This window comes from Mustela nivalis (assembly GCF_964662115.1).
Source record: "Mustela nivalis genome assembly, chromosome: 7".
NCBI lineage: Eukaryota > Metazoa > Chordata > Mammalia > Carnivora > Mustelidae > Mustela > Mustela nivalis.
Genome location: NC_139026.1, coordinates 100,600,348 through 100,620,557, shown reverse-complemented (window position 1 = coordinate 100,620,557; position 20,210 = coordinate 100,600,348). Strand labels below are relative to the sequence as shown.

Below are 20,210 nucleotides of genomic sequence, written 5' to 3'. Positions count from 1 at the left end.
TATTACTTAACAGACTGGAAAAAGGGCAAGTACTTGGAGAGGAATCCCAGGCAATCCTGAGTTTCTACGATCGGATCACTTATTCAGTAATACAGCCACTAGACCATCAAGAATACTTCACTGATCAAGATGATATTGACTGATACTGACTTCTATTTTTCTTTTTTTTAACCTTTCAAATAATATGTTTATTTACTTTTTTTTCAGCGTAACAGTATTCATTATTTTTGCACCACACCCAGTGCTCCATGCAATCCGTGCCCTCTCCAATACCCACCACCTGGTTCCCCCAACCTCCCACCCACCCCGGCCCCTTCAAAACCCTCAGATTGTTTTTCAGAATCCATAGTCTCTCATGGTTCACCTCCCCTTCCAATTTCCCTCAACTCCCTTCTCCTATTTAAGTGATAGTATCAGTTCATTGAAATGACAGCTGATTTCTGCACTATGCTTTGTCTTCTGACTTTAATAATCATGTGTATTGTAGTTGGCAAAATAAATCATGTATGAAAATCTGTTTCTAAAAGAAATGTAGGGACGCCTGGGTGGCTCAGTGGGTTAAAGCCTCTGCCTTCGGCTCAAGTCATGATCCCAGGGTCCTGGGATTGAGCCCCGCATCAGGCTCTCTGCTCAGCAGGGAAGCTGCTTCTCCCTTCTCTCTCTCTCTGCCTGCCTCTCTGCCTCCTTGTGATTTCTCTGTGTCAAATAAATAAATAAAATCTTTTTTAAAAAATTATTTAAAAAAATAAAAGAAATATATATGTTAATTTTTCAACAGTATACATTTAATGTCTAATGTTCTGAATATACAGACTTGGTTTAAAACAAGAATATTTTTAAAAATTAAAAGAAATTAAATCTATTGCTATAAGCAATTTGATAAAACAAAGAGTAAAATGTGTATCCTGACACTGCAGATTTTAATTACTTCAGATATACTGAAAGCACCTAAAATAAACCTTACATTTTCATTTTTTCCTAGCCACAAATGTGTTTTCTCCTCTCACCCTCTCACATATTTTAGTGCTTCTTTTTCTCTGTGGGAAAAATATTTAATGGTATTATTTACATAATGTCTAAAATACATTTGTGGTTTACAAAACAAAAAGCATGGTCATTCTACACTTTAGGTACCCTCAAAGTACTAAATCAAAATTCAAAGCATTTCAATTTTTTTTTTCAAAGCATTTCAATTTTTTTTTAAAGATTTATTTATTTATTTTTTTTGAAGATTTTATTTATTTATTTGATAGAGAGAAATCACAGTAGACAGATAGGCAGGCAGACAGAGAGAGAGGGAGGCAGGCTCCCTGCTGAGCAGAGAGCCCGATGCGGGACTCGATCCCAGGACCCTAAGATCATGACCTGAGCAGAAGGCAGCGGCTTAACCCACTGAGCCACCCAGGTGCCCCGAGCATTTCAAATTTTTAAGGAATTTCTTTAAAAAGATGTATACATTTATGTTTTTCTGCAATCCATGGCTTTTTAAATAAAATAAATTACCTGTTAGATAATATATTAATTTTATTTTCCCTGAGAGAAGATGTAACCATTTAGTTACTATGTTACCATTGAGTTCTAAATAAAAGTCTTGAAATATAAAGTAGATAAGCAAAATGGGGCCATGACTAAGTTAGATCATCTTGTAATTACAATGTAAAAAAGTAGAATAAAGGTATCTAATACTATCCTTCAATATTTGGTTATTTTTCTTAATAACAGTAAATGGAGGACTTGAATACCTAAAAAAATTTACTCTACTGACTGCTTCTGTTAAGTTTCACTTTCTTCTTTATTAACCTCTTGCTGAGTCTTAACTCTTAGGAGTAAACAAGCAGTAATTAGGAAAAGAAATAATTACACCAAGTAGCTATTTAATTTTCAATGACTAAAAAAGAGAGAAAAGCCTGTGTGGTTACTTTAGAAAACTAAGTATTACAATTTCTCTGGAAATATCTTAGCACCAAATAAAGACTGTGATTATTATATACTTTGATTTTCAGTGGCTCTTTATAAAAAGAAAAACATACTATAGTGCAATACTTGACTTAATAAGCAATTCTGAGATCTTAAGATGCATAATATGGAACTGACATTTTTTTAAAAACAAATCCCATCTAAGAAAAAGTTATTATTGGTTTTTCTTCAGTATTCTTAAGTTTGCATATCAGAAAAAAACTACAGTATGAACCTGATAACATATTTTAGTCCAAAAGTTAAGAATCAGTCAGCAATCTAGACATGTCCTATTATTCCAGTTTGAAAATACATGTGGAACAAGAACAGAAAATGGACATCCAACCTCTGACATGGTTCAAGGTTTCTCTTATTAAGTCCTTCAACAGTAATTCCTTCAGCATCTGTATATATTAAGACTTCTTTGCCCTCTCCCCTCATATACTAAGACCCTTGACAGGGAACTTGAAGACAGTAACAGTTAACATTTAGTTTAACTGTGTCAGGCATTTAGAAAATGCCTTAAGCAAATCCCATTTGATAAAAAGAAAGTTTTAGATCTATTATTTTCATATTTTATAGATTAAGAAGCTGATAATTAAAGAGATCCCAAACCTTGACCCATTGAGTAGCAGGCAAGGCTTCATTGCACAACTCCAAGGGCACCATCCACACATAATGTGATGGTGTTTCCTGGAGTACTACTCTGACAGCCTTGATGACGGAGGCAGATACAGTACCCAGCCATCTGACTTTAGAAAGTTCAGCAATAAATAAGACAGATGCAGTCACCTGATCTCAGAACTTAGGTAAAACAAATCATCAAATTCTCATCTCCCACATAAGCCAAAATATCTTGGCGCCCAAAATAAATAAATAAATAAATCGGCATGCATAACTAGGTCAATTTGGTGGGAACTAGTGATTTAAAAACCAAGAGAAAACCGTGACCCTGAAGCCCTAAACTATATAAGGGTAAACATGAAATCAAAAATGAGTTTTTATGAAGGAAATGATATTTAATCAATAAAATTTTTGTTGGATAGCTTATTAATTTAAGGATAAAGTCCCAAAATAAGTAAATTTTGCTGTGAAAAAATTTTCTGACACCTTGGGAGAAAATACAGAAACACTTTTACTGATAAAGAAGTATGCTAATTTTTTCTATTAGGAAAAATTAAAGATACCATATGGTTGACTCATATCCAAGTACTATGAAATATCATTTAGATAATCACAGAAGTAATAAATGTTAGCGTGAAAACTAGTAACACAAAATGGTATCAACTGATATAAATGAACAGCAGCAAAACTTCCTAAGTTTCAGACTGAAGGTATGTATATATTGTTTTCAAAGCCAGTAAAAGCTCAGAACAAATTCCTAGTAGTTGGAATAAATGATTGTTTGTTCTGTCATTGCCAAAGCAAAGTTTTTAAAAATAAAATTATGTACTTTTTTTCTTGAAAAGAATTTTGGAGGTTTGTTTCTTCTTTGTTTATAAAAACCTATGTCAAATATCTGAATGACAGTTCTAGATTACAGACATCCTATAAGGTCTGTGCTTTGCTCTGCTTTATGACAGAGTAACTTTTCAGCTTCCTCCAGGCCACTCCATAAGCAACCTATATGCATGGTCAATCAAGGGGGACAGAGTAGGTACTGACAGGCTACTTTTATTTCTACACTAAAAATAAAATAGCTATTCTGATTTCAACTGCTGAAAGCCCATATCCCTAAAATAACATTTTTTAAATGTCAGATTCTCTTAAATTTTAAGTTTCTACACAATTTTTCTTTACACAGTGTAACTCGGGTTAAAGAGATCAAAGGAATTACTGCTCAGCTGGATTTCCTCCAGAGCCAGTGAAAAGGTATTATGGTGTAACAGAAACCGCTACTTTTACTGTGAAAGTTTTCATCATTCCAGCTGGATATAATGCAATCAGTTAATTAGAAAACATGACTTGCAGTACGCGAATCTGATCAACCATGAATGTCATAGCAACTTTGTTGGAATTGCTGGCTCCTCAATAGACATTTTTCTGTTTAGCATTTTCGTTATTGTGAATTGCGCAATTATCTTGATAGTTTAAAGAATTCTTTGATTTTGATCTGGTCTTGCCTGCTAATTGGGATTTACTCAATGATTTCTAGGTCAATTGTTTATTTTTTAGCTGTTTGGGTTTTACTTTTTTATTTAAATTCAATAATTAACATATAATGTATCACTGGTTTCAGAGGTAGAGGTCAGTGATTCTTCAGTTTTATATAATACCCAGTACTCCTTAATAACTTCTTTGCAGTAACAAAACACACATAGGTAAGATACCTCTTTTTAAAATTTCCATGAGGAAAATTTATAAATTTATTCTTACTTACCTTAAAATATAGGCTCCCAACAATTCCAGAGCTAAATGATCATATATATATATGATCCCATACCTTATTAATTTTCTAATTATATAAGTATTTTCTAACGTTGTTATTCAGAAAAGTATATCCTCTTATGAAGGAATGCATGATCAAACCAAAAATGTTGGTGAAAGGAAACAAGAGGATACATACAGTTTCTGAAAGATTCTCAAAACAAACCTGAATCACTTTTTCAGATACATCAGAAAACCCAATGTTTTAAAAATAACTGGATGTTTACAATCCTGAATTTATACAACGTATACATATACGACAGTCTTGATGATCCAGATTTCATCTCAAAAAACATATAGCAAACTAAAAAACTGCCAGCAAACCACATGCATTATTGTTTAGACAGTCACTAAAATTCTATTACCTTTTGGAGAACATCTAAAGCTGTAAGCACGGCTTCCTGTAAACTTGTCAAAACGGCTTCTGTATAAGATGGAAGAATGAAAGGGGACGCATCCGAACTTATTGGCACTGACACAGCACTGTGCAATATGACTCCCAGCTTTTGCAAGTCATCCATGTTGAAACCAGTTTTTATGTGTTGGTAGAGAGCGGGAAATATCTGAATTAATGCTGTAAGGAAAGGCTGACTGGGAATGAAAGTCAGTTTGTCAAAAGTAACAGGAGGCTTAGTGCTTTCCGATCCAATTCTATACCAGGTACTCCATGCAGCCCACCAGAGATTCAAATCTTCAAGCTCATCAGTAACTACTGGTGGCTCAGAGCTATTGTATCTTCCCAGTCTGTCTCCAATGGAATCTGTTCTTACAAATGGTCTGCTCAGGCCAGGGCCTGATATGGACCCTAGAAGGACAGGCACAGGTACATTAACTGCAGGTGGGGTCTCAGGCTTATCTGAGTCTCTGACAGGGGACACAATCTGTAAAATTTCCTGGAAGCTTTTCAGTGCAGCCAGAGACACTTCATTGTTTTTGCTGAGTGCTGCTGACTGTATATGGTCAAGAAGAACATCCCATGCTCTTGAAAAATCTCCTGTATTAGGAAGAGAAGAACAAAATCTATCAAAGCAATCAAGATTTCTCTTACTAGTCAAGATGTCTCTTACTACTACACACTTTAGAATGTTTGTTTTATTCTCCTACTCTAATTCCTATACACTAGGAAAATATGCTTAGGTATTAAGATATAAACAATGTGAATTAAAATCAATGAAATCCAAAAATCCAGTAAAATTTTTTTTAAAATATAGGAACAAAGAGCAACACAAAGAGGACAATGAATATATCATCAATGTTTCCGTCTTAAATACAGAATGAAATAAAAACTTAAAAGGGTAAAAACAAAAGCTTTTTTTTTTTTTTAAGATTTTATTTATTTACTTGAGAGGGAGACAGTTAGAGAGAGCATGAACGAGGAGAAGGTCAGAGAGAGAAGCAGACTCCCCATGGAGCTGGGAGCCCGATGCGGGACTCGATCCCGGGACTCCAGGATCATGACCTGAGCCGAAGGCAGTCGTCCAACCAACTGAGCCACCCAGGCGTCCCAAAACAAAAGCTTTTTAATAACAACTTTGATCTATCCGTCTATCTTTATTAATGTTAAAATCTTTTTTTTTAAAGATTTTATTTATTTATTTGACAGAGAGAGATCAAAGTAGGCAGAGAGGCAGGCAGAGAGAGAGAGAGAGAGAGGGAAGCAGCCTCCCCGCTGAGCAGAGAGCCCGATGGGGGACTTGATCCCAGGACCCTGAGATCATGACCTGAGCCAAAGGCAGCAGCTTAACCCACTGAGCCACCCAGGCACCCCTATTAATGTTAAAATCTTAAGATGTTCTCATTCTTAAAAATATTGGAAAAGTTACAAATTATTACTGAATAATATGTTCTTATAGGTCTAAATGTTTAAAATAAACTATGCTATACTCATAAAATCTTAGTGCTACACTTTTTCATATTTACGTAACTTACAGTTGCAGGGTTTTCCTTCCTTGTTTTTTTTTTTTTTGTTGCAGAATTTTCTTAAACATTTATTTCCAATTACAAGGAGTCACCAGGAGAAAAGGTACCATAAAGAACAGACTGCTTTTTAGAATGAGTCTAAATTTCTTCCTCTCATAGGAAACTGAGTCTGCTGATCCACCATCAGCAGAGCATGGGCTGAGTGGTAGTTATTGGTTTCCGCTGATCAACCCAATCTCTTTTTCTACTCCTATGACCAATTAAGCACATTTATATTGAAGCTTTTTATAGAAACATGTAGTTTGTTCCTATGAAGCCCAGCAAAAATGACCTTGTTTCTCTAGCAATCTAGCCTAATGGCTTTTAATACCATGGATTATTACCAATATACTTGTACTTTTTTTGTAACGATTTTTTATTTTATTCATTTGAGAGAAAAAGAGCAAGCAAGCAAGAGCATGAGCAGGCAGGAGGGTTAGAAGGAGAGGGAGAAGCAGATTCCCTGCTGAGCGGGGTGCCTAACAAGGGGCTCAATCCCAGGATCCCGGGATTATGACCTGAACCAAAGGCAGACACTTAAAAGCAACTGAGCCACCCACGCACCCCACATACTTGCATTTAAATAACACCAAAATCAGAAGAACAGGTATTTTCCAAAGTAGGATGACATATGTAGGCTATGAAATACTTAAATAAGGTTTAAACTCACTTCCTAAAGGCTATAAACGACTAAATTTTTAAAGAGGAGATGAACCCCCCCATAAATAAATTAAAAAATAAAAATAAAAAAATAAAGAGGAGATGAACCCATACGCCTAAAGAAGCATTCAGTTAGTAGGAAAGCTCGAAGTAGTCCTGCAATAAAACAATAGGTACTATTCTGCCCAAACAGGACAAAATATAATACCAGCTACATGCCTCTTCCTCTCCACTCTTTTTTATTAAAAATTGAGGTATAATTTATATACAATTGAAAACAGATTTTTTTCTTGTTAAACTATTCAAAGAGTTTTGACATATTACATCTAAAAACTATCAAAACAGCTAAACAAAACTTCTGTCTTTTGCCATCCTAGTTCAAAAGTCAGATGAAACAATAATTTACGAACCAGAACAGTGACTTAATCTCAGAATATTTCATACAATCAGGGGAAAAACCTTGGAATTCCTTTACTAATTTAACTCTATGTCTAGAAAAAAGTCCTCTTCCTAAAAGAACAGGTATAATTATATATTACACATGGTTATGTTAAACATATGAACATTCTAAGATAATAAAAAACATTTTCTAATCTTCAAATTATAAAAACATTATCAAAGCTACACAAACTGTCTTCTGTCTTCATTTTTTAAAAAACTAGATCTTTATCTATTAGGTTTTAGCTTTTAAAATAAAGTAACAATCATGGAAGTATTAAAAATGATGCTTATTTGGGGCACCTGAGTGGCTCAGTGGGTTAAGCCTCTGCCTTTAGCTCAGGTCATGATCCCAGGGTCCTGGAACTGAGCCCTGCATCAGGCTCTCTGCTCAGCAGGGAGCCTGCTTCCCCCCTTCTCTCTGCCTGCCTCTCTGCCTACCTGTGATCTCTGTCAAATAAATAAATAAAATATTTTTTAAAATGATGCTTATTTTGTCAAAACTCAGCAATTGTGCACTTAAGACCAGTACATTTCATTTTCTATAAATTTTACATGAAAGCTAAAAACTATTTTTACGTATGTATTATTATTAGGCTTTAGGAATGCAAAATTGATCAGACACTATGGATTATTCTGGGGAAAAAAAGGAAAAATGCATGAAGAACACTACACAAAAATGATGATGAAAAGCATAAATACACTCATGCCTTAACAGAAACAGGAACAAAGGGCGCCTGGGTGGCTCAGTTGTTTAAGCAAATGCCTTTGGCTCAAGTCATGATCCTGGAGTCCCAGGATCGAGTTCCACATCAGACTCCCTGCGGGGAGTCTGCTCTCCCAATGACCTCTCTCGTGCTCTCTCTCAAATAAATAAAATCTTAAAAAAAAGAAAAAAACAGGAACAAAAAAGCTAAATGTAGAATAATAACTTGAAAAAATGCAAGACTCTGTAGGACATGCTCATAATTAAGCAAAAAAAATTTTCGTTCTGTTCATTTTTCTCTACCACCACCATCTCTACCATCAAAAGTGAAGGTACAATCCACACTGGGTTTCTTAATCTTAGTACTATTGACCTGTACAACTGCCTGCAAAACTCTTCGCATTTCGTCTTACTATTGCCTGATGAACATACTACTCACCCCTCAGATCTCCTCGCTAAAATACTGTTTTCTTAGGGAAGCCTACCTAGATCGCAGAGGCCAGGTCAATTACGTATTAGAAGCTTACAAAGCACCACTCTTTTGTAACATTTATCACTGTAGTAAGTTTGCATTTGTGTAATTATAGTTACTCCCTCAGGCACAAGATACCAAGGATGTTGTGTATTTTACTCATCACTGTATCCCCTAGCCCATATGAGTTACATTACATGTTTTCTCAATGAGATGAATGAAAACATGTATAGCTCACACCACACATACACAAAGACTGGCAGTTAAGATTGATTATTCTTGGGAAGTAGCATTGTACATAAATTTTTTAAAGATCTTTTGTATTTTCCAAATTTCCTTTAACATGAATTACTTATATAAACAGGGGGGAAATGTATATATATACCTAAAGGTTGCAGTAAATATCTTCTGGTGTTAAAGATTCTTGCTACTCCGGCCAATGTTAAAACCCATGTCTCTGCCCACTGCTTCTCTGCTGTGTCCCTTGAATGATGAATGAGAATATTGCCACCTCCAGACTCAATCTTTTCTTTGTCTGCAGTGGTAGAAGACTCCCGAACTCGGTCCAACAGATGAAAGAGAACCTGAATATTTATAAAAATGAACAGAAAAATAACATAGCTTAAGTAATAGCATAGCAGTTAGAAACTGTCACAAGAAATTATACCTGACAGATCAATCCCGAATACTAGAAAAATTTTAACAGTAGATATACTGTATTATCTTTAAAGTTATGGAATATGAAAAAAATTTTTTTAAGATTTTGTCAGAGAGAGAGAGATAGCACACAAGTTGAAGGAACAGTAGGCAGAGGGAGAAGCAGACTCCCTAACGAGCAAGGAGACCAATGTGGGACTTGATCCCAGGACCCTGGGATCATGACCTGAGCCAAAGGCAGATGCTTAACCCACTGAACCACCCAAGCATCCTAGAATATGAAAAACTTTAAAATTGGATAGAATATTTTCTAAGACTTATTGATTTGGAGTATCAATAGAGTATCTATGGGGTAATATGTAAGAAGGGAATGAAGCTAAGAAGTCCAGGCAAAAAGTAAATTATGGAAGACATCTGTAGAGAGATTATAACTAAAGATTCAAGACTATATGAAGGTGCTTCAAAAAAATCAAGCAAGGGAACTTCTGGCTCGTTCAGTCCATAGAGCACATGACTCTTAAACTCGGAGTCACGAGTTCAAGCCCCACATTGGGCACAGAGCCTACATTAAAAAGAAGGCGCCTGGGTGGCTCAGTTGGTTAAGCGACTGCCTTTGGCTCAGGTGATGATCCTGGAGTTCCAGGATCGAGTCCCACATCAGGGTCCCTGCTTGGCAGGGAGTCTGCTTCTCCCTCTGACCCTCCCCCTTCTCATGCTCTTTCTCTCTCTCTCACACTCTCTTTGACTCTCACATAAAGAAATAAAACCTTAAAAAAATAAAAAGAAAAACATCAAGCAGGAAGTGTTTGGGACTTGAAGAGTAGATTCAGGGGAAGGAACTGAAGAAAAATTTTTTAAAAATTGGAAAGACAAGCAGAAGCTTTCTGTGAAACAGAATCCAAGGGAAGAGAAATTTCAAGGAGAAAATAATCAAGTGGTAGATGCTACAAAAAAATAAAAGTGAGTAGGGTAAGAACTGAATTAAGGTGAAAATCTTGGCAATTAGAAGACCACCTATATAGCCTAAGAACAATTTCCGTGGTTCTCCAATTATGGTCTCAGAACCAACAGCATTAGCATCACACAGGCAATTCACAGACATGCAATTTTCAGACCTCAAGCCAGGGCAGCTCAGAAAAATCAGAAATTCTGGGATGCAGGGGCTGGTGGCTCAGTAATCTGGACTTGAGCGAGTCCTCTAAGTGATTCTGTTACTTTAAGGTTTAAAAGACTCTGAAGTAGAATAATCTGGAAATATATTAAAGGGTCAGGAGAATGCAGGGAAGGTAAGGAAAGAAAAAAAGAATCACTGACAAGCAGGCAACAAGATTAACAATTAAGCTGTTTAAAAGGAAAATAGGAATCAGAAAGTATCAGTTTGTTTTTTTAAATGGTAAAGAAGGCTTAAGCATGTTTGTGATCTGAAGAGGAGGAGGCAGTAGATGGAGTTGAAACAGAATACACAGGACAGAGAAGGGATTTTAATTATTTTTATTAGTGGATATGAATTATTAATTTTTAAGAAGACATTTTGGAATATTTTTATTAAACTGAAGACAAATTGTTAAATACAACTAAGATTTACTATGCAGCCTATTGTCAAACACTGATCTCAGAAACTCACAAAAGTGGTGAAATGACAGATTTAAAAAAAAATTTTTTTAAGATTTTATTTATTTATATGACAGAGGGCACAAGCAGTCAGAGAGGCAGGCAGAAAGAGAGGGAGAAGCAGGCTCCCTGCTGAGCAGAGAGCCCCATGAGGGGCTCGATCCCAGACCCCTGAGATATGACCTGAGCCGAAGGCAGAGACTTAACCCTCTGAGCCACCCAGGTACCCCAATAAATACATTTTTATTAAAACAGAATATATGGAACAAAAATGGAGAGCTTTCAGCAAAGAAGGGATCCTCACTAATGAGTTGTTGGCTTTGTAAAAGGTTTTTAAAGTTTTTAAAAAATATGTATTTTATCTTAAGAGAGAGAGTATACCTGCATACAGCCGGGGTAGGGGCAGAGGGAGAGGGAGGGACAGAATTCAAAGCAAACTCCATGCTGAGTATAGAGCCCAAAACATAGGACCCAATCTCACAACTGTGAGATCATAACCTGAGCCAAAATCAAGAGTCGGATGCCCAACCAACTGAGCCACCCAGGCATCCCCTAGAAAGTTTTTAAAAAGAGGACAAGAAAGAAAAATAAAGGGGTCCCTGGCTGGCTCAGTCAGTATAGCAAGTGACTTCTGGTCTCAGGATTGTGAGTTTGCGCCCCATGTTGAATATAGAGATTACTTAAAAATAAAGTATTTAAAAACAAAGAAAAGCAAGAGGAAAAAAAAAAAAAGAAAATGAAACTGTATATTTAATGAACAAATATACAAAATTTACCAATTAGAGGTTACTTCTGTTTGGTGATCCTGAAAGTAAATTCACTACTGTTGATACTCTTTTATTTACAAAATTCTCAATTGGTTACATTTAAATTACGTGGTTTTGGGAAAACAGGAAGCAAAAAGGGAAAGGCAAAGGCAGAAATCAGAGACAGTAAGAGATGAAGACAGAAAAAGAGAGAATAGGCTTTCAGTATGTAATTTATTCTGGGTGAGATACAACTTAAAGTATGACAAAACTAACATTCTGTATTGTCAAAAGCACAAACGCCTGGAAATTCTTCTTCAAAAATTAATAGGTACAAGAATAATTGAAAAATTTAAAAATCTGTGTCAAAAGCTAGTAACAAGCTAATCCACAGTACCTTCCAAATAACAGTGTGCCACGTTGAGTGCTGTAGTAAAGTTCCATGTGCACCAATTGTTGAAAACAGAGTTTGTCCTGCACTTTTCCTCACAGCAGGACGGGGGTCCACACATAGTTCACCCAATTTTGCGTAAAGACACAACCACAAGCAATCAAATGGTGGTGCAGGATGGAAAGGCCGATTTAAAACAACTCCTTTCTCTTCTGCCTGCTTTTGCTGTGCTGCCTCTTCTTTATTTAATTCTTTTTCAATAGTTTCTCCTCTTTGGAAAAAATAATCTGAAATATTCCACTAAAAAGCAAAGTAGAAAAACGCCATTCACTCACAGATTTTATTTTGAACACATAAATACATATGCAACACATGGTTGCTTCACCTTTCAGAATAAAACTTTTAAAAGCCACTTCAGTAATTTCTTTTCTAGTAGAACAGATCTGAAAACATCTCTGTCACATCTCTCCATCTGATCTCAGGAGAATTTGGGGAAACAAGCATGGGCTAACGTGAATATTTTCAAACATTTTTATTATGAAACATTTCAATAACAGAGAAAAACGGGGAAAATATATCAATATACTGATATACAGAAAGCCAGGTATTAACATTCTGTCATATTTACTTCGTTCCACTAGATAAAGGGTTTAAAAAAATAACCATAATGCCATTATGACACCACAAAAATCATTAACAATTCCTTAATATCATTTAATGGTATTTTATAATTTCATAAGAATAATTACTATATCCAAATATATCTTATGACTTCATTCTCAACCACAGTATGTGGTGTATGAATTAATGAGAATTATGCCAAATACAAAAATGTGACCATAAAAATACAGGAGGTGACGCCTAGCAGTAATTTAATCAACACTACTCTTTGGGAACAATTCTATACACGTGCTTATTTTCTTTCCTATAATTACCTATTTAATAGTAACTTATCTTACTTATAAGGGTATTTAAGTTTGACTTTTAAAACTTCTGGCTTATAATAAACATTAAAAAGAGTCAAAATAATCTCTTTAAATACATTTATATTGGGAACAGCTTTCTATTTGTTTACTTACATAATATTAATAATATCCTAGCTTAGATTTTACTTTCTACATTAAAGATGAGTAAAATGAGGCTCAAGATGTCAATAATTAAACAAGAGGCACAAAGAATTAAAATACAAGTATATCTGCTTCCACAGTCAAAGCTCTTCCATTAACATATGCCTTCTAAGAGCTAATAAAGCAGCATTGACAAACTATAGGACTGTGTATATAGCAAAGCCCTACATATATAGCAAAGCCTTTTATTGGAGCTTTATTTACTAAATAAGTAGTATATGGAAATGTTGCTACTGAAACAATATTAAAAATCAGTTAATCTTTACACAAGCATACATACTACTGTTTACTAAATCCTCTCACAACAAACCTTTTAAAGCTAAATTTTAGCTCAATATATGAAAATTATTCCAAATATTTTATTAATGAAGTTATTCTTAAGTTGTGTCATTTAACCCTTCATGCAAAATAAAAGTTTATTACTTAAAAGTCATTTGAACAATCCCTCTAAAGCCAAAAGCCAATTCTCTTAGTATTCACTCTGAATAGCATAACAATGATTTCTAAATTATATGATCACAAGAAAGGCAGCAATACTTACCAATAAACCTATTGAAGTCAAACTAATATTAAGTTCTTGGTTATGAAGTCCAAAGCTACCTGCAACATCTACAACAATCTGCAGGCATGTACAAGGCATTGTTGGTAGAAAATCCGTCACAACCAACTGAAGACACTGGAATGCAGTTCGTATCAAGGATTCTCTGAAAAAAATGGAAAAAAAATTATACTCGTGCACTTAAAAGAAATGTAAGTAAAAATACACACCCTACACTAATTTTAACCAAGTTAAATTCTATTTTAAAAATTGAACAAGAAAATCTTCCTAATACAGGTCATACAGTATTTCAGTATTTACATAAATGTAAAAGAGAAACACACACTTGAAAAAATTAACAAATAAAAATAAAGAATTTCGTATCAACTAGCCAAACAAAACTTAGACATTAATGAGAAAAGGAAACTGGCCACAGCTCCTTTCTCACCACTATATCCCCAATACCTAGCATGGTACCTAGCACATGCAAATGCACACAATTTACTCACTGAATGAAAATTAGTTCCTCATTCTTTTCTATCTATATATTTTTTTATAAATTTTTTTTTAAGATTTTATGTATTTATTTGACAGAGAGAGATCACAAGTAAGCAGAGAGGCAGGCAGAGAGAGAGGAAGGGAAGCAGGCTCCCTGCCAAGCAGAGAGCCCGATGCGGGACTCGATCCCAGGACCCTGAGATCATGACCTGAGCCAAAGGCAGCGGCGTAACCCACTAAGCCACCCAGGCGCCCTTATATCTGTATCTTATTTAAAATTCTACATCTAGTCTGTAAAAGAAAAGTGTACATTTTGAATTTCAAATGAAGAGAGTAAGAAGTAACTGATTTTAGAGAGAAATTCTAGTGGTGAAATATAATAATGAAATGAATTATAATAGCTAATGTTTATTTTTTCTTAAAGATTTTATTTATTTAGAGAGAGAAAAAGAAAGAGAGTGCACTCAGGCAAGGGGAAGGAGGAGAAGCAGACTCCAAGCTGATGCAGGGCTTGATCTCACAGCCCTGAGACTGTAACCGAAGTGGAAATCAGTCGGATGCCCAATGAACCAAGCCACCCCAGGCAACCCAATAGCTAAAACTTATTATTGAGTGTTTGTTACGTCATGCACTTCCTAAGTGTTCTACATGTACTAACTAATTTCATCCTACAATGATGTCCTATTTTATAACCGCACTGTAGACTGGAAGAAGAAAAATACTTAAGCTTGATTTAAGCCATGGCTGATCTCTTTCCACTTTAATCATCTCAGTATTTTGTAGTATTTAAGAAAATTTAGGGCACCCGGGTGGCTCAGTTTGTTAAACGACAGCCTTTGGCTCAGGTCTAGTTCCACATCAGGCTCCCTGCTCAGCAGGGAGTCTGCTTCTCTTTCTGACCCTCCCCCCTTTCATGCTCTCTCTCAAATAAATAAAACCTTTAAAAAAAATTTATTACTACAAATAAGAAAAAATAATTTTCCTTAATAAGCCCAAGCACCTCAATCATATAAAACTCAACTAGTCAGCATACGAGATAGCATGAGTTCTGCTGCAGAGTGAGACAAATATATGCAAACATTCGACAGACCTCTCTCTCTGCTGCAACACTCTACCTTAAGCTAAGTAAATCCATTTTGTTCTTCCTTCAGTATTTACTACTTAGCTAATAATACCACCATTCATTAAGCTGCCTAAGTTACAAATATAGGATTCATTCCTTATTCTATTTTCTATATCACCCTTCACTTCCATAATCAATCTGCTAAGTAGTTAACTCCATCATTCCGTGTTTCTAGAGAACACTGCAGGTTCTCTCATGTCTCACCCACCATGGTGTCTCCATGGTGCTGTCACAGTAATGTATCTCAAATGCACATCAGATCACACTGTTCCTCTGCTTAAAACTCCTAAAATGCCCCTCAATGTACTTAACATAAATCCAAATAGTTTATAAAAGCATATAAGGTCCCTCATAATTTTGGCTCTGCCCTCCTCCAGGGACACAGGCCCCTACCACTGGAATCTTTTTTTTTTTTTTTAAAGATTTTATTTGTCAGAGAGAGAGTGAGCGAGAGAGCGAGCACAGGCAGACAGAATGGCAGGCAGAGGCAGAGGGAGAAGCAGGCTCCCTGCTGAGCAATGAAGCCAATGTGGGACTCGATCCCAGGACGCTGGGATCATGACCTGAGCCAAAGGCAGCTGCCTAACCAACTGAGCCACCCAGGCGTCCCTACCACTGGAATCTTATTCTTTTGCAGGATAACAGACTATTCTCATTAGGATTCTACTTACAGACCTTGTTCCTCTTTCCTAAGATTTTACTTTTAGAGCAAGAGCTATTTATCTGTGTAATCAGAGTAACTAGCAGGGCACAGGACTTAGAATACACTGGCACAGGGGCACCTGGGTGGCTCAGTGGGTTAAAGCCTCTGCTTCGGCTCAGGTCATGATCCCAGGGTGCTAGAATCAAGTCCCGCATTGTGTTCTTTGCTCTGCAGGGAGACTGAATCCCTTCCTCTCTCTCTGCCTGCCTCTCTGCCTACTTGTAATCTCTGTCTGTCAAATAAATAAATGAAATCTTAAAAAAAAAAAAAAAAAAAAGAATACACTGGCAAAAAATAAATGAATAAATTTTTACACTTGATCTTAGCCAAAAGGCCGAAAAGCATTGAACAATAAATTTTTAAAAGTTCCTTAAAAGTAATTTCTTAGATTTCCCAATATATGCAGTGAAGTCTTAAAGTATTAATTCACATCTTACCAGTGCTTAATTTAATAATATGAGACCCAATCTTCCGATGTGTTACAAAATTTGTTAGCTTGGTGCATTTACCCTATAAACCTTGTATTTCTGTATAAATGTCAAATGTCAAGTAAACAGCAATTTTTTCTATCCTTCCAAAACAAAGGTGAGCCCTGATAATTCACTACAGTCACAGGGGGTAGAAATAAGAAAAGCGATTCTAGATCTTAGCCAGGAAGAGGACACATAAAAAATTACCACTTCTTCAAGACTTTAGGGCAAAGTCCCTCTTCATTACTTATTGGATGTTAATTTTAAACACTTACCCTTGATCATTTCTGATTGCTCCCATGACTCCAAGCACTAATGGCCATCCAGGCCCAAGACTGTCTCCCTGACTCTGAAGAATCTGCAACACACATTCTAACTGCTTGAGTCGGATATCTGGATGGTTAATACTGGACATCTCCTTTAATGGGTTCAATAAAAGCAACTGCAGCCTCTGAAAGGAGGGCAGGAAACTAATTAGGAAGAGAGGCTCAAAAAAACAGAAAGGCTTTCCAGTTGCTTTTTAAATTTAAATTCACTTCCACTCAGACTATAATAGTAAACAGAAACTTTTCTACTAAAACAAACAGTGAATATGATTCTCTAACCATAATCACCAGAGGTTTATTTTGTCCTCTGTATTTTTTTAAAATAAGAGAAAATAAAAACCAATTTTCAACATGTTAAATTTTGGATTAAACGGAGAGTGATCCTGCATTAAAAAACATTCCTTGAAGACCCCAAACAAAAATTAATTACTTAATTAAAAACTTTTTTTAAAAAAAGACACTAATTAAAGACCCATATGAAATTAATCTCACTAAAGGAAATGTATCTATTAATATCTAGACATATTTGGAGAGAGGAAAATAATCCCCAATTTCTAAAATCATCTTTCATTTATTCCGTTAATGTATATCACATGTATTGAAAATTCTTAATACTCCTAAAAATTAAGTATGGTTGACATGAACAAAGATGGCATAAAACTAGTGGAACCCATCGGAGTTAAAAAAAAAAATGTACTCTGTTCCAGTCCCTTCAAAAGTATCTGAAAGCACTTGCTTCATTTTTAACTTTTTTCTCTTCAAGGACTCACTTATTTGGTTCGCTGACTAAAAAAACATTAAAGCTCCCACCATGTGCCAAGTATTAAGCTGAACATTAAGGATATGGATCAGGGTTTTGTTTTCAAAAACCTTAAAGTATAATAGGAAAAAGTATGAAATCTAAAATGTAAGTTCTGTAAGAACATTTATCGTTTCTGTTTCATTTATCATTCTATGCCAAGAGCTAATACACCAGTTGGCATATTGTATGTACTCAATAAGTAACACAATTACAATATAGTAAGATAATGAAGGCAATGGAAATGCCTATCAAATGCCTCATTCCTACTCATTCTTCAAAAACCAGAACTTTGGTAGACTTTTAAAAAACTGTGTAAGATACAGGTGAATGATTACAGAAGTCAGGACAAAGGATTCAAAAGTAAACTCTGGAAGAATAAAATAACTTTTAAAAGTATTTTAAAATAAAAATCTATTTATGGTACTTGTCTCTTCCAGCAGTTATTTTCTCCTCATGTATGGATAATCAGAGAAAAAATGAGAGACAGTTAAGGACCAAACCAAGAAGGCTAATAAAGTAGGGCATCAAAATAAAGCTTTAACAATGCATGAACAGGGAAACTTCTGCACTAGAAAACTAGTTCTAGATAATTTAATAGCTTTAATTCCCTGTCATTTGCAAGAAAGTTGCTGTATTTTTTAATAAAGATAATCCTAAAAATCCAGACATATCAACTTCTGTAAGATATCCATGGCCTACATATAAAATAGAATATTAAGCAACAAAACTCATTCTCAAAATATCATCCATTTGCTATATTAAGAAAAAATTATATATGGGAGATGATTTTATATTAAGAATTATTTTTAAAAACAAGAATTTTTTTTTTACCTGGTTTTGTGAAAGTGGAGGATCATGGTTAAATGTTAATCCTGCTTTAATAAGTGAAGTTAAAGCTTCTGCCCCCCATTCTCTCATTCGAGAGTTTGGATGCTGGCAGACCTGAGGACAAAACATTGAATAAAAATTAAATATTTAAATTGTATACTTAAGCTATGTATCACACATCAACTTGAGAAAAGAAAAATTAAAACATTACATTTTATGTTCTTAAGTTTTATTTATTTATTTGAGAGAGAAAGAGCGAGCCCAAGCAGTGTGAGGCACAGAGGGAGAGAGAGAGAAGCAGGCTCCCGACTAAGCAGGGAGCCCAAAGCAGGGCTTGACCCCAGGATGGTGCGATCATGACCTGAGTGAAAGGCAGACATTTAACCAATTGAGCCACCAGACACTCCCGTTCTTTCACATTTTAAAAATGTCATCAAAAGTTCATCAGTAATGGAAAATTATATCTAGAATGTAAGTTAGCTTACCTTCTGTATAAGGGGCAAAGGAAGCAATAGAGAGAAGATAAAAGATGAAACTAAATAAGTCACAGGAAAAAAAGAATGTCATAAAAGTAAATTGTGTCATCAGAGTAAACAAAAAAAGCAAGCTCACACCAAAGTTCCTAATTAGGCCTATCCTCATAATCGAATACTGTGCTAAAATCTTAAAAACTTATTTTTGTGCTATTTGATGAGAAGGTCCATGATAAAGAAATTGGCATATATCCTTTAATAATTCACAAAAGTAATCCCAATAAAATGGAAAAAAAATAAAGAAAAGGACAAGGACATTTGTTATTCTTATTAAGAATAAAACCTTTCCTAGCTTACTCAAAAAATACAAAATGAATCCAGGTAACCTAAACCTAAACCATACATAAACACGTATAATGACGGAAGCAGCTGTTACTGAGAAGTAGCTCATTATTACCAATCATTCCAACTTGGACACAAGATACAAATTCAGATAAAAATTCCCTGGTACTATCTATAATTAGTGATACCAAAAAAGTTTTTCCCTTTGCAGAAGAGCTATCTCAGGATCACAGGAAAGGCTAGAAAGATACAATGTTTACTACTAACTCTCAGCCCAATTGCCTTGAAGTTTCAGAACTGAAACTGAGGTAGATCATGAGACTATATAACAAAAGAAAGAGGTCCCAGGCTAACAGCTGAAGGAGACTTCAGAGACTGCATTGTGTTATCACCCATTTTTCAGCCAAAAGCAATTCTTCCACCAAGCAATTATTGTAAAACTTTAGTAATTGATAAATTATACAGGGATAAGTACAAGGAAAAAATAATGGTAATGCTGATTTTTCATATGGTTACCCAGAATCATTAGTTCAATATGTAGGCCTTTATTCTTAACAAGAAGTAAACAGTATTTAAGAAAAAGAAGTTACCTCAAGCAGATGCCCAGTTAGAGGTCTCCAAAGAATTTCTATTCGGTGCATGTTAACTAGACCCGTTTCTAACAATTTGGCAACAGCAAAAAGAGATGGTTCCTAGAGAAAAAACACATTGCAATTTGCTATTGTAAGAATTTTCAGTACCTCAAATGTAAATAAAACACAATACTCTGAAAAGCAGGACTATAATTAATATCAAATTAGTATAAAGTTAGCAATACTCATAACAGAATCTCAGTTATCATAAGACAAGCCTTTCTGCCCACCTTCAAGTATCCAGAATAGCTTCTAGTTGGAAAATTGGTTAGGAAGAAAATGCCTTCATGAGGAAAAACTGAAAAATTCAAAACTTATTCTAGAC

General features: G+C 35.2%; 1 protein-coding gene across 8 annotated transcripts in view; it reads right to left on the bottom strand.

The window, feature by feature from the left end:
- MON2 (MON2 homolog, regulator of endosome-to-Golgi trafficking) overlaps positions 1–20,210 on the bottom strand; it is a 111,053-nt gene that overhangs the window by 25,797 nt on the left and 65,046 nt on the right. For all 8 annotated transcript variants that reach the window (XM_082742505.1, XM_082742509.1, XM_082742504.1 and 5 more), the window contains 7 exons: positions 19,844–19,945; positions 18,442–18,552; positions 16,758–16,933; positions 13,692–13,854; positions 12,030–12,323; positions 9,004–9,202; positions 4,749–5,377 (listed from right to left, as the gene is read on the bottom strand). In XM_082742505.1, coding sequence (XP_082598631.1) covers positions 4,749–5,377; positions 9,004–9,202; positions 12,030–12,323; positions 13,692–13,854; positions 16,758–16,933; positions 18,442–18,552; positions 19,844–19,945 — 1,674 coding nt within the window. The remainder of the gene's footprint in view (positions 1–4,748; positions 5,378–9,003; positions 9,203–12,029; positions 12,324–13,691; positions 13,855–16,757; positions 16,934–18,441; positions 18,553–19,843; positions 19,946–20,210) is intronic.